Source organism: Gymnogyps californianus, chromosome 7, assembly GCF_018139145.2.
Source record: "Gymnogyps californianus isolate 813 chromosome 7, ASM1813914v2, whole genome shotgun sequence".
Taxonomy (NCBI): domain Eukaryota; kingdom Metazoa; phylum Chordata; class Aves; order Accipitriformes; family Cathartidae; genus Gymnogyps; species Gymnogyps californianus.
The window spans coordinates 8,770,830-8,785,428 of record NC_059477.1 but is presented as its reverse complement, the minus strand read 5'-3'; the positions used below and the strand labels follow the sequence as shown (position 1 = coordinate 8,785,428).

The window sequence follows — 14,599 nt, the reverse complement described above, 5'->3', positions numbered from 1 at the left end:
TGGAGGTGGAGTGGCCCATAAAAGATCTGTAAGACCTGCATTATTTTGTAGGCGTACGGGCAGTGCAGTCTCTTGTTCAGTTCCAAGTGAGACAGAGATGTGCTCCACAGGTAGTAAAAGGTATAGCAGAGACAGCAGGCTACACCACCTTGCATGAGAACATAATCTGCCCAGGCCCCTGTGCATCAGGCACTTGAGGGAGGTTTGTGAACCTTAAAGCATATTTACTCCCAGAGTCTCCCGTTTGTAACTCACAAGCTAGCAGGAAGGTCTAACACATCCACTCACATCTCTGCCAGGCTCTCCAGGTAAGCCTCTTTGTCCGATAGGACCTTGTGGCCCAGGAGCACCGCGTTCTCCTGGGACACCGTTGGTGCCTGGTTTACCATCTTCACCCTGAACAAAAAGGGAAAGGATTTCATGGCAGATAATGTACTTAGGAAATACCATCGTATTATACATCTTTAATTAAATATGCAGTGATTATGAAGGAGACCTAATAAGGCGAAGGGTCAGTGTGACTTTGGTGATTGTGAATACTCAAAATAAGAAAGATGAAGACTTGGCCAAAGTGGTTTCTTTTCATTGCTGGTAATATTCATGCAAGGCCATTGAACCCAAGGAATGTTCCTTATTGTTTTGTCAACTAAGAAATAATAAACTGGTATGTCTCTTCTTATGTGCCCAAAAGCAATAGCCAAAGCAGTTAACAAAAAAATGCCGGTCTATCACTATATTGGTGATGAAATACAAACCAAGCCTCACACCACCTTTTCTGGAGGGAAGTGAAAGTATTTTTCTGTTTGGGTCACAATATTTAAGCAAGAAACATACTGAGAATTAAGCAAAGATAAACAGCTTGCGGTAGGTGAAACTATGACTCAAATCTTGTCTCAAGGAGAGTTTATAGCCCATGACCCTCCTTAAGTGTGTGAAGCTGGTTATATACTTCTAGATAATCTAATCCAGGACTCTTGGTAACAGAGATTAAAGACAACCTCACATCCCACAGCTGCTGGTTACTGGACATTTTAAAGCCCGATCTTATGGATGTAAACACAAATAACTAAATTCTGTAATCGCTGGACTAAAAAGCATTAAAAAACCTCACAACATGTTCATTACTTTTTGTATCTCTAAGCTATTTTTAGCAGCTGGATTACAGTCGTAGCATTAGCTTTGAGGCTACTGCTGCAGTGAATGCGCTCTCACCTTGGCACCTGCCATACCGGGTGGACCACTCGGGCCACGCAGACCTGGCAAACCTGTGTTACCCCGGCCACCAACAATGCCTTGAGGACCTGGTTCACCTGGTGCCCCCTGTTTAAGAAAAGGTCAGATCAGTCAATAGTGAGCATCTTAAACATTCAATAGCTGGCTTCTTATCCTTGACAGACATCATCTCTGTCTATTGGTGTAATAGTCCCTGCCTGGACGTGTACTTACCCTTTCTCCTCGCGCGCCTGGTGGTCCTTTTTCGCCTGGTGAGCCGGGCTCACCTCTTGTTCCAGCAGGTCCTGGGCTGCCAGGAGAACCGGAACTACCAGCGGGTCCAGGAGGCCCATCCTTGCCTGGAGCCCCTGCACTACCAGGGGGACCCGGACTACCCTAAAAAGAATTTTAAAAAGAAGAGCCTGAGCTGTGTTATCTGAAAGAGCAGCACATGCTTACTGGCATTGATCTTTCCTCATGAAAGCCAACTAGACTTAAGTCATTGCCTGAAGGTGGATTTAGGGTCCAACCTCTATGCGCCCAAATCTGATCTGGTCTTATAAAGAGAATCCTTTCGCCTGCCACTTTCAAAACTGATATATTTTTTTTTTCTCCCTACTGTCTAGACATACGGTTTGCGTAATGCAACACCTGCACGTTTTGGATGCCCAGTGGTTGTAATGCATCCAACACAGGATACACATTCCTTACCCACAGCTCTGCCACAGAAATTTGAAACAGTAGCAGATCCTGCTGATTTCTTGAATCACTCGTGCCAGATACCTTTAAGGTGGTGTCTTGGACACGTGCAGAATGAAATGACTTTCATTAAAACTCTTAGCTTAGCCAATCAATGGAAAGAATTACGTTGACTTTAATGGTACCTTAAATAAAATCCTACTTTTTCTTTTTATTCAGTAATATTCTAATTTGCATCTGTCTGTAACTGTAAGACAGAAAATAAAAATCTGTTTATTCAAATATAAAAGAATTTCTTACTTTAGATCTCAGTAACCATACAACAAAGGATAACTTATAATTTTGATTTTAAAATGGGTAAATCCATTGTATTCTTTCTATTTTCTTAATTTTTAAAGAATCAAAAATCAGACTCTAATTTTTACTATGCGAGTCAAAAATAGGTGCATGTTGAACATGCAAGGATATTATGAAACAGCTTTTCTTCGTACACAGATGTTGTATAAAATATTGGAATTAGCTGATGCATCAGCATACATTTTTATAATGGGACACTGCAGACTGGTAGATTAAACTTCAGATGTAGGCCGTACCATAAGAGGGAAACTTTGCCACAAGAATCTTTCCAAACTTCTCTGTCCCAAGATAATTAAATCTTATGCCATTCCATTCTATAGGCAACTAAAAAAAAATTCTCAACAGTGATCTATAAAATGTAGTTTTGAAAACGCATACCAATTCAAAATCCTGAATTGAATATTTCTTGCATCATAAAAGAGCAAGAGAGAAGACAAGGATGTCTGCCACCACAGAAATACTCAAGGACCTGATCCAGGGGAAGAACTCTACTAACTCTGATGGGCTTTGGAAAGCAAACCACAATAGAAGGAGGAGTGTCAAGACAGTAAGTGAATGAATTGCTATTCCATATGAAATAAAAGGAGAGTAATCTCTCTTTTGCAGACTTTTTTCCATAAGTCCAAACATCGTATTCAGAATGCTTTTGCTTATGTTATGTTCATGTCAAGGTACATACCGCTTAATGTAGTTTAATATATTAATATATGTCTAAATATATCCAACAAGGTAAGAATAAAAGAAAAGAGGGATAAGACAACTTACATTGCTACCAGGGGGACCAGGTAGACCACGAGCACCAGGGAAACCAGCAGCACCCTATAAGAAATCAATACTTTTATTTGTCATTTTCTGAAGATTGCAAAAACATGAACAAATGGATTTTTTTATACAACAGCTGACTTTGAATTATATTTAGCTGTTTTGCTTAAAACCTGAATTAAATGTCCTGGAACTGAACAAGAATGTCACAATTTTTAATTTTTTTTTTTTTTTCCCCCCCTGCAAGGGAAGGTCTCATGTGTTCCTCAAAGGTGAACTAATGGGCTCTGAGAAACTTGGCAAAGATGGCATGTAAATCTAATAACTGTTGAGATAAGCCATTTTATAGCTTTGGGTCATTGTGCCAAAAGCTATTTTGGCACCTTACTTACATTAAAATCAATGTAATCCAGATCACTAAACACCTCAACTTTAGTTACTCCTTCTGGAACACTTTCATTGTTCTTGAACTGCAGATACGAAAGTCACTGAAGGTCTTGTTTTTCATTTACATGATGTTTGTTGTAATGGATAGAACCATTTATCAGTGATTAAGTCAAAGAGATACTCACAGGGCCTCCAGGAGATCCACGTTCTCCTTTTATTCCTTGGGGACCAGGTGGACCCTGCATGGAAGGAAATAGATAAAGCAAATGATTTGATAAATAGATTAAAATTATAGGAAGTGTCATTAAGTTTCAGGCAGTTCAAATGCTTGCACTTGGGCCCAGCCACCTTGAGGCTGAGGGAGAACTGAAGAAACCTCCCTTTGTAGCAATAAGGAACAGCAAAAACTTACTGGTGCACCAGGACCACCTTGTGGACCTGCAGCTCCAGGGGGTCCAGCCTCTCCTCTTAGACCAGGTGGGCCTCTTTCTCCTTTCCCACCAGGCTCCCCATTTTGGCCCTGTAGAAAAATTATATTGTTATATTACGACTCAAAAAATGCAGATGATATCACTGTGATGAGAAACCCTATCCAGATACTCTTTTGAAGGGAATTTAAATATTAAATTAAACGTGCACGCAGTTGAACTCTATTGGTCTACCAGTACAGGAAGGGAAGGATAAAGAAATGTTGCTCTGTGTGTGACTGAGTACAGAAAGAGTAGCAAATGAATCAAATGTATGTAGCACATATGTATATTAAAGGGGTTACAGCAAGCCTTTCTGAGACGTGGATGAACTTAGAGAAACTAAAAACTGATAATCACATTCAATTGCTTTTAAATATTTATACTTACTGGAGCTCCAGGGAAGCCAGCAGGTCCAGGAAGACCTTGTTCTCCTCGTTCACCCTGTAGAAAACAACATGTCAGCAATGGATGATGTTAGAAAGATAGGCTTCACTTTACAAGTTAGAGAACATTCCCATGAATACCGCTGAAGTTTCTTTATCTTATCAGCCTTTGGAGAGAAGGGAAAAAACCGAAACCCAAAACAACAATTGCTTCTGAGCTCTAAAAACCACTGTTCAGGAATTATCTGATAATTATCTAAAGTGTGACAAACTGATCTCAGTTACACCTGTATAAACCCTGAGCACAACCCATGGTGATCCCCAGATCCAACTGAGATCCAAATGTGCTGTTTTATTGATCTAAAAAATAAATATAAGAATAAGAGTATTTTAAAAAGTTTACTTAACTGTAAGACGAGATGGAAACAACGATTGCTCACACTCTTGCCCTGACCTGTCACCACAGCCCTCCAACCCCTTTACAGTGTTAAAAGCACTGATTTTCTGAAGTCCTTAGCACCTGTAAATCCCAAGAGTCAACAGGAGCCGAATGTGGTTATTTTATTTTGAACTCAAGCTGCATGTGTTCCTGATAGGGTAGGTGCAGCACTGATGTCTATACTAGGCTAGAGGAGCCCTGGTAAAGTTATACTGGAAGAAAAGTACTGTCACTTACAGGACCACCACGGGAGCCCATGGGACCTGGGGCACCGGCTGGACCAGTCTCTCCCTGTAAGGAACAAGAATGATTACTAGGTGTTTTTCTTCTTCCCATGAGACAGCCACCAGTGTGACTCTTTACAGCATCAAACATCATTACGGAGGATGCTTTACCTTATCTCCAGGTGGGCCGGCAGGACCAGGAGGACCGATGGGACCTACATTACCCTAAACAATTAGAAAATAATATATTTTGTATCAAAATATGACAATGTTATTCCTCTATTTTGATCAATAGCATTTTTGTTTCGGTGTAAACAGGTTGCTAAAGATACTTAAATGGAAGTAAGTCTACAATGCCAGTGTGTTGTTGCCCACTACGTTTTGGAGTGACGCTCCGAGACCGCACCGTTTTGCGACGCGGGAGATCTCCAATTGATTGATCCTCTTTTTTTTTTTTCCCCCCACCATCTAAATCCAATCCAAAACCACCTGAAGTTAATAGGTCTCTTTCAATGGTAGAAAATAAAAGTTATCCATTGCCCTAACTTTTCATGTAGAAAATTGGTCTACGTTTCTTCAGTATCTGTTCAACATATCTTGACTAGCTCCCTGACTTTTTTCTTTCTTGAGAATTTACTGCATACCTGATGGTTTGAAATACATTTTTTATATTTCCTCCAACTCATACAAGCTGCATTTTTATATTTGTCATCCCTCATTATTTTGATGTATATACTGCTTGCATGTACTCATATGTATGTATTTCAAGTGTCTGTTTTATGTCTATATGCTATATAGATGTATAAATATATATAGTAACCTGTAGAAGTATTCTGTATGAGAACACTTACTATCATGATATCTTTTTGTGCTTCATTATAACCAGCATTTTCCTCATCAGTCAGCTAGATTTAGGAAGCTAGTAACATTTTCCCTACTTTTGTATTGGTGCTCTCCGTCTAAAACAGTCCCAATTAATTGTAATCGTCTGCTTGCAAAAAATCCTATTATATCTACCCAAGCAGCTGTAATCACAAAAACTAGTATTAGGTCTAATTTAGTTTACGAAACCAGATTTGCACTGCCGAAATGAAATACAATGGGATTACTACTTTGCCTCTCCTAGATGGTATTTATTCACTGTAAGTTTACTCATGTTCTGCGTGTAGACTATGTGAAGCTAATTGATAAGCTGCTCGATGTTTAAAGACTACTCACTCTCTCTCCTCTTGCACCAGGAATGCCATCAGCACCTTTGCCACCAGGTTCTCCCTATCAAGCATAAGATGTAAAAAGCATAAGCAAAAAGCAAGCATAAGACGAGCATGGGGGGGGCGGGGAAAGAATTAAAACATTACTGAGGAGAGGATCTCATACTGAGGGCATCTCAATAACCAGATTTCCTTATTGCGATCATACAAATCTAAAATTGGGGATGACATTCTGCCCAGTATTCAGCATCAGATACTGAATACTTTGATGGAAAAAAACCCCAAACTGATTCAAAATGGAGTCCATGCCAAACTGTTTGCCCATGGTATGAACTATTCTCATTGTTTATTAGCTTCATTAGAACTGTTTTGACGTACCCCCTCCCCCAAGAGAGACAGCACAGCAAAATATCTAGCATATATTCAACCAGGTGAAAAAATCTATATTTTTTAACATGTAGGACCCATATTACACTGCTAAACCAACAATACTGCTACACAGTCAGCACCTCTGAAATCAGGCCAAAAGTGAAGACATGAACAAATCCAGTGCCTTGGGGGAAGCTAACACTAAATTAGCATAAAATTGGCAGAGCGTGGGTGTATTACCTTCTCCCCTTTTGGTCCGGGACTTCCAGAAGCTCCTCTTTCTCCTGGCATTCCCTGTAAGCCAGGCAGCCCTGTGCCTCCAGCGGCACCAGGGGGTCCAGGAGGACCCTAAAGAGTAACAAAAAAATAATTAGAAAAAATAAATAATAATAATAAAAAAATAATATTAACTTCAATGCTAGACATAGTAGCAGGAAAGCAAGCAAGCGTGTGGGTACCTTGGCACCTTCTGAGCCAGCAGGACCTGGCCCACCTCTTGCTCCTGGAGGTCCTGGAGGACCTTGTGCACCACGCTCACCTGGGATACCATTTTCACCCTGTGACAAAGAAATGCGTTATTCTTTGCTTTCAGGTTCCTGGTTTGTTAATTCATTCATGTCATTATAGAAACGTTGCTGTATGATTTACCTTAGGGCCTGGGAATCCGGGTCCTCCAATATCACCTTTTGGCCCCTGTTTATGAGAAAATAAATGCAAGTTATCCATGTGCTTTACTTAGTTAATCTGCATTGTGGCTGGCACCCTCTTTCTCTCACCTGTTATCTCTAAAATCAGACTTCTCTGCTCTGCAGAGTGCTGATAACTGTCTGAATTTGGAAATGTAATCTAGGAAGAACTTCCCATGTATTTTTTGTTACTTAAAAAAAAAGGAATTACTACTTACTTGTTCTCCAGGCTTTCCATTCTCTCCAGCTGGTCCTGGTCCACCAGGCAATCCCTACATGAAGGAACAGTATTATCATCCGTGTTACACAGATAAATTATGCACTTTCCTATCTAGCAAATTTTTTTGACGCAAAGATGTGTACCCAACTCATTCAATCCTTCACAAAGGAGGAGGTGCTAATTTGATAGCTAGGGGTTTTATGTGATATAATCTACTGAGCTAGCCATCTGGTTTGCAATTATGAAATACTAAGCAATAACTTTTGTCAAGTGGTTGATCTTACTTCAAAATATGATGACATGCACCCTAATGAACATGTTTGGATGCCTCTTTTTTTTTTTTTTTTTTTTTTTTTGGAGGTGGGGTTTGTGTTAGTCTATTAAAAAGAATCAGAAACCAATAAACAATGAACACACAGCACCTGGAGGCCGGGTGGACCTGATGGTCCTGGTTCTCCTCTCTCACCAGGAGCACCCTGGAATCAAACAAAAGAGGGGAAAAAAAAAAAAAGAAATTATCTGAGAACATTTCAACATATAAACACCTCCACACCACCTCTAATCTATGACTCCTTATCGTGATCTGATGACAACATTGCACAATCCCAAAGACTAATGTATCTTGGTGTTCTGGTATTTGCTCTTTTCACTTCAACCATTAGATGTTATTCAGCAGACACATTTATACTTGATACTAGTCTGAAATGCTCTAAATGTTAGAGAGAGCAATAATATACTTCAATTTGAAAAGGTGGTAGATCCCCAAGAGCTATAAATTGACTTTTCATTTCAACTTATACCAGGTATACCCGACTCAGGTTTCTCCTAACAAAGTTTTGAGTATTAATTTTTTAAAATAATGGCAAAGAAGAGCTCTTTAATTTGTCTTCATAAAAGGAGATTTCTTTATATCATTAAAAATATTTTCCTTCCCCTAAATTCACAGTCTCTATCTGTAGATGCCAGACCGCCTTGGCCATAACTGATAATTGCCTCTTACAGAACCACCACACTTACAGTAGGTCCAGGAGGACCCGGGAGGCCAACATCACCATTCTTCCCAGCAGGACCCTATACAACAACAAAATTAGGCTATGGTTATGGGTTGATATAATTTTTACAAGACTCACCACACTATTATTAACTAATATTATGTCATTATTAAATTATTATATTATTAAACAAAATGTTAATGAAACTTACAGGTGTTCCAGGTGGTCCGCCAGGGCCTCTTTCTCCATTCTTACCTGGTGCACCCTTACAAAAGAGAAAGATCACATTTAAAGTACCTGTTCTAGTCAGTATACAATAACCTAAAGCTGCAGCATGAGATAGCCCCCCTATGGAGCAATTTATTTTAACATTTGACTGATCAAGCATAAGCACCGGAGAAGTGGAGAAATCCCACTCACCTCATTGCCCTTAGGACCAGGGAAACCCATTACACCTGGTTGACCACGTGGGCCTGCAGGGCCAGGTGGACCAGAGCGGCCAGATTCACCCTGACTACCCTGGGATAAGCAAAAAAAAAAGAAATTAAGACATGGCATCTGTTAGGTGAAATAAATGAGTATCCATGACATTAAATAGTGAGTGAGGGTGAGATCAGGCTAAAGACATTGCCGGTCAAAACTGATTATGTGTTTTGTATTTCAACTAAGCTTCTGTACACTCTGTATTTTAAATAGTATTAAATGACAAGATTTACAGAATGTTATTACAATGAGACAGCATATAAAGTGCTCTGGTAATTAAAACAAACAAAAGAGACAATTAATCTGTGATAACCTGTCATGTAGATACTGTGGGATGAGGGTAAGGTCAGTAGGAGGACTAGTATAAAATATTTGCACAATGTACATACTGGAGGGCCAGGTTTCCCGTCGCTTCCAGGGCCTCCTGGAATTCCGGGCAAACCCTGCAATTGAAGAAAAAAACCATGTTATTCTTCAGTTTAAAATGTGTAGTATTAACTTACAATGCTATCCTGGTTTCAGCTGGGGTAGAGTTAATTTTCTTCCTAGTAGCTGGTACAGTGCTGTGTTTTGGACTTAATATGAGAATAATGTTGCTAACACACTGATGTTTTAGTTGTTGCTAAGTAGTGTTTATACTAAGTCAAGGCCTTTTCTGCTCCTCACCCCACCCCACCAGCGAGGAGGCTGGGGGTGCACAAGAAGCTGGGAGGGGACACAGCCGGGACAGCTGACCCCAACTGACCAAAGGGATATTCCAGACCATATGATGTCATGCTCAGCATTAAAGCTGGGGGAAGAAGAAGGAAGGGGGGGATGTTCAGAGTGATGGCGTTTCTCTTCCCAAGTAACCGTTATGCATGATGGAGCCCTGCTTTCCTGGAGATGGCTGCGCACCTGCCTGCTGATGGGAAGTGGTGAATGAATTCCTTGTTTTGCTTTGCTTATGCGCATGGCTTTTGCTTTACCTATTAAACTGTCTTTATCTCAACCCACGAGTTTTCTCACTTTTGCAATTGTCCCCCCCATCCCACCTGGGGGGGGGAGTGAGCGAGCGGCTGTGTGGTGCTTAGTTGCCAGCTGGGGTTAAACCACAACTAATACATAAATATAAATATATAAAAATACATTTTAAACTACTTGCTTGACTTTAACCTCTTTAATAAAGATTAAAATTCCTCCCATTTCCCCCCATCCCATTAAGGGGAAAAATTTGGAGAAAGCTAACAAATTCTTTTGTTACGAGTTTATTGCTTTCTCTGAGAGTCATTGTATATAATCAAGGCATCGGCAATAAAGCAATGTTTACCAAAACTGTATTCTTTCATTATTTGGAAAGAAAACTAATTTCAGATAGTAAAAATCAAGGAATGAAACAATTTTGACTATGTACCTCTACTTAAAAGCAACACAATTTATAACATATTTTAGTTAGCTTGTTTTATATTTTTAAATATTATTTTTGTTCTATTTTAAATCATTCATTTTCATTTCCAATAAAATCTTGTTTAGCTCCCAGAAGCCTGCAGTCAGACTGACTTTTGAATTTCAATGTATTTGTTGTCAGCAGTTGCTAATTCTTAGTATAGCTCACAGAATGCTGTTACATTCTGTACATATTACACAATAGGTTATCTCTGAAAATCTTCTTCATATGTCCTATGAAAATCTGAACAACAGCTTATTTGCTTTAATTGCAAATAAGCAATAAATATCTTAAGTGTATTGAAATTAATGTATAATTTAATTATTTAAATGTTAAATTTAAGCCTATTTAAATAATAATTTACATATAAATATATTTAAATACTATAACCCAAATACCTAATATAATAAACATAATGCATTTTATAATAAATTATAAAATTTGCAAAAATGTAAATAGGTAATACAGAAAATCATCTGATGCTAATTCACATTAAAGCCATATCTCATGACAGTGCATGGCATACTCTGAGAACTGGGGAGCATGTTCAGCTTCCTCGAAGCTTCCTCATTCACTTGTGACAGATGTTCTCTGAATGCTCCGTGTCTCTGCATGGTTATCTATTGCACTACGAATACATGTACTCAAAGGAATTAATAAAAGATTTTTCTAATTGGACTCCTCTATTGTATCAGCTCAGATGAGGCGTCTCTAATAGAGTTTATCTCATTTTCTTGGAGACGTCCTGTCTTACTCTTATTCCGGGAAGACCTGGGCCTCCGTCTTGTCCACGCTCTCCTGCGGGTCCACTGGGGCCAGGAGGACCTGGGCTACCACGTTCGCCTGCAGGACCCTACAAAAGAGATGTTGAAATTCACAGCAAGGAAATCAGCATCATAATGAATCTGAAATTGTACACTCAAATTCACATGGATTCTCCAGAAGTTTGGGGCTTTTTTTAGAGGAAGACTTGTACCTTTTCACCTGGAAGTCCATTGGTACCGGGTAAGCCACGGAAACCGGGGGAGCCCTGCCAAATAAAAGAACAAAATATGGATCATAGGCAATATGACTTAGGTAATGGTAACTGGTTTTCTTCCTAAACTATTTACCATTAGACATACTACTATGAAAACTAATGAAAGAAATAGATGGAAATGACATTTCACTGTAGCAAGGAAGTCTACAGAATTATCTTCTCTTTGGATATAACCCTCCTGTTGAAATCACAGCCTGTCCTCCATTATTTTTAACTGGCCCTGCATTAATTATTTTATTTATGAGTTTTCTAAATTCATATAAAAAATAAAACAACACATTCAGTCTTGAACAATTATTTTCTTCTAATTCAATACTGAAAAGAGCTCTATTGTATTGTTTTAATATTTGTATTTACTACTATCTTCATTGCTTGCAAGAAATTTGAATTATAAAATTTAATTTGCAGCCCCATTTATATATTTAACATGATTAATTTGTTCACTGTGCATCTTTGGTTTCCTCATAGCTTCAGCAAATACTGCAATTAATTGTTAAATTAGGAGTTATAAATAGATCAGCACAATTTCCTTTGGTTCAGATGGGAACAGAAGTCTAAAATTTGTAAGGATGTTGCTATTTATTTTGTTGAATAAATCAATTGAGGAATTGTTTGTGAGAATGCTCTTTGGAAAGTTATCGAATCTACTAGGCAAAAAACCTGTTGGTAGTAAAGATATTATAACATAGAAGACATCCTGACGATATCGTTGTTATTGACAATATTGACATTTAAGATCTATTGACAATAAAGATGTTGACATAAAGACTTATCCTGAATGTAGAAGAATTTGCATTAATTTCACTTTCCAGAGCTGAAATTTTGTGATTGCTCATTTTTGTTAATTGAGAAGTAATTTTGAAATTTGTGGGTTTTTTTTCCCCGTGTAGTTCTCACAGTTTATGGTTGCTTTTCATCACAAATCTTCTGATATAACTTCCAGGTACATAAGATTACTGCTTCTTCAATATCAAAAAAAGAAATTAATTAATTTCAGACTGAGATAGATCCAAGTGCTGCAATTCAGATGAGGAACTAGATAAGAATTCTCCCCAGTTTCGTAACCCAGTTTCACATCTGGAATTTGCTGAGAACAGATATGGAGCCAAATTTCTCCTCAAAGTATTCTGAACACCAGATTTTGCTGTCTTTGTATTAACTCAAAATGTACCTCGTGTGCATGGTCATCTCTAGCAGCTTACCCTTTCTCCTGGTGTACCAGGTACGCCATTCTGGCCGGGTTCACCATTTGCACCTCTTTTGCCTTCCTCACCAGGAGGTCCAGGAGCACCTGGGGTGCCATTTTCACCCTGGCAACAACAAAGAAACCAGCCCACCAGTGAAGTTAGAAGTCTCCAAAAAAACCCCTGGGGTTTGTATGGGGAATGATTCTGGGTTCAGACTTGCTTGGAAGAAGTCTCTGAACGCATTTTAAAATCACTTACACGCTCGCCTTTTGGGCCTGGATCTCCTTTTGCACCATTCTTACCAGGTTCTCCCTAAACAGGAGAAAATCCCATTAAAATTATGGGTTGCAACAGAGTATTATTCTAGAGCTACTAGATGTACTAAAACACTAAGAAGTAGATGTGGTATCTTTCAAGTTATTGACTCATTTTTATTATTTTACATTCTGCAAAGGAATTAGCATGCACTGGTTGAACCTGGAGGTGGAATGCATGGGGCTCCTTAAAAATCCAGTAAAGGAAAGAAGTGATGCAATCTTAAATACCACTGACTAAAATTTTATGTCTGTTTCTGAGCTATTTCAGACATCATTGAGACTTTTGCTTGAAGTCCCTGGGTATTTTCTCTGACAAAGAACCACGTGTGGTGTCAGGCTGTCAGGAAAGAGCCTGCTGGGGTAAATGACAGTATAAGAGTAGGTACAACTCACTAGGTGTAGTGGACTGTGGACTCAGCTTGTGGGAATTTAAACAGGTGAAATTAGGATTTTAAAACAACAGATTTTGTCTAACGTAGCCATTTTAGACAAGCTATTTTTTTGTTGTGTGTTTCTGAATCGATAGATAATTTAGGAAAGCAAATATTATTATCATATTTCTGTATAATTTATATATATAGCAATATATAAATGTGTGAAAGATATATATATTTATAAAAATAATTGCCTATTGTTATTATAAAATAATTTATTAGACCATCTCAAGTGAATAGGACAAATTCAATGGATTTTTTTAACGGTATCAGATCTACTTCCACCATATTTGTTTTTACAACCAGTGTAATAATTATTAGTAACTCACCGGAGTGCCTTTTGCTCCAGGGTTTCCACTTGCACCTGGAGGACCAGGAAGACCACGGCCTCCTGGCAGACCAGGAGCACCGGGAATACCAGACGGTCCCTGTAGAGAGTGAACAGCAGACGGGGATGAAGAGAGCACGGCATTGTTGGACTCTGCCCAGTCCAAACAGCGGCCCTCACCAACACAGTGCAGCAAAAGACAATGATATGAAAAGTACCCACCATTTCACCCTTGCTGCCAGGGCTTCCAGCTCTTCCAGGAGGGCCCTGAAAAAATAAATTTATAAATAAACAATGCTGCTAACCTAGGACTAAACCAAAGGACATGTAGGGCTTTGTGAAGAGCAGGTGGCACAACACTTCTCAGTTCCCATGTGGTATTTATGTACCTGAGGCCCGGGTGGCCCAGCACTGCCCTGAGGACCAGGTTCTCCTCTCTCTCCAGGACTACCGCTAGAACCAGCAGGACCAGGAGGACCAGCTTCACCCTATGGAAAAACAGTAAAAGGAGAAAATGAATGCATTTTAGTCTTGTCTCCAGGGCAATCAGTATTAGCTTCATGGTTTCTTCCTCTACTGTGGCATCTTGGCGTGATTTGTGAAGAAGGTTACCACCATCATCACCTGAGTGCAAGAGCCAAATCAGCACGGCGACCCCAGTGCTGAAGCACAAGGTACCCATGCACTCCAGCCACCACATACTGCACTGCTCCTCTAGTTGTGGGAAGCTCACTTGAGCCCCTCCCATAACGCAACATAAAGCATTGGGTATACCACTTAACGGTGTTTTGTATTTGTGAAGATGATGAGGATAGGGTTTGTCTCATGCTACACATGAAAACACATCAGTTCTAGGCTTGCAAATAGTATAATAGCAGCCAGAAAAAGGAGGACTCATAAAATAAAGATGTACAGTGACATAAGCTGGCTAACTAGAGAAAGGACCAAATCCTATATTAGTATGCATCTTTAGC

The 14,599-nt window shown here is 39.3% G+C and overlaps 1 protein-coding gene across 3 annotated transcripts in view; it reads right to left on the bottom strand.

The window, feature by feature from the left end:
* COL3A1 (collagen type III alpha 1 chain) overlaps nt 1–14,599 on the bottom strand; it is a 53,529-nt gene that overhangs the window by 7,246 nt on the left and 31,684 nt on the right. For all 3 annotated transcript variants that reach the window (XM_050900394.1, XM_050900393.1, XM_050900395.1), the window contains 26 exons: nt 14,015–14,113; nt 13,848–13,892; nt 13,627–13,725; nt 12,805–12,858; nt 12,562–12,669; nt 11,297–11,350; nt 11,075–11,173; nt 9,284–9,337; nt 8,832–8,930; nt 8,623–8,676; nt 8,437–8,490; nt 7,842–7,895; nt 7,418–7,471; nt 7,162–7,206; nt 6,972–7,070; nt 6,754–6,861; nt 6,152–6,205; nt 5,105–5,158; nt 4,947–5,000; nt 4,275–4,328; nt 3,830–3,937; nt 3,603–3,656; nt 3,034–3,087; nt 1,447–1,608; nt 1,213–1,320; nt 289–396 (listed from right to left, as the gene is read on the bottom strand). In XM_050900394.1, the coding sequence (XP_050756351.1) occupies nt 289–396; nt 1,213–1,320; nt 1,447–1,608; nt 3,034–3,087; nt 3,603–3,656; nt 3,830–3,937; nt 4,275–4,328; nt 4,947–5,000; nt 5,105–5,158; nt 6,152–6,205; nt 6,754–6,861; nt 6,972–7,070; nt 7,162–7,206; nt 7,418–7,471; nt 7,842–7,895; nt 8,437–8,490; nt 8,623–8,676; nt 8,832–8,930; nt 9,284–9,337; nt 11,075–11,173; nt 11,297–11,350; nt 12,562–12,669; nt 12,805–12,858; nt 13,627–13,725; nt 13,848–13,892; nt 14,015–14,113 (1,989 nt within the window). The remainder of the gene's footprint in view (nt 1–288; nt 397–1,212; nt 1,321–1,446; nt 1,609–3,033; nt 3,088–3,602; nt 3,657–3,829; nt 3,938–4,274; nt 4,329–4,946; nt 5,001–5,104; nt 5,159–6,151; nt 6,206–6,753; nt 6,862–6,971; nt 7,071–7,161; nt 7,207–7,417; nt 7,472–7,841; nt 7,896–8,436; nt 8,491–8,622; nt 8,677–8,831; nt 8,931–9,283; nt 9,338–11,074; nt 11,174–11,296; nt 11,351–12,561; nt 12,670–12,804; nt 12,859–13,626; nt 13,726–13,847; nt 13,893–14,014; nt 14,114–14,599) is intronic.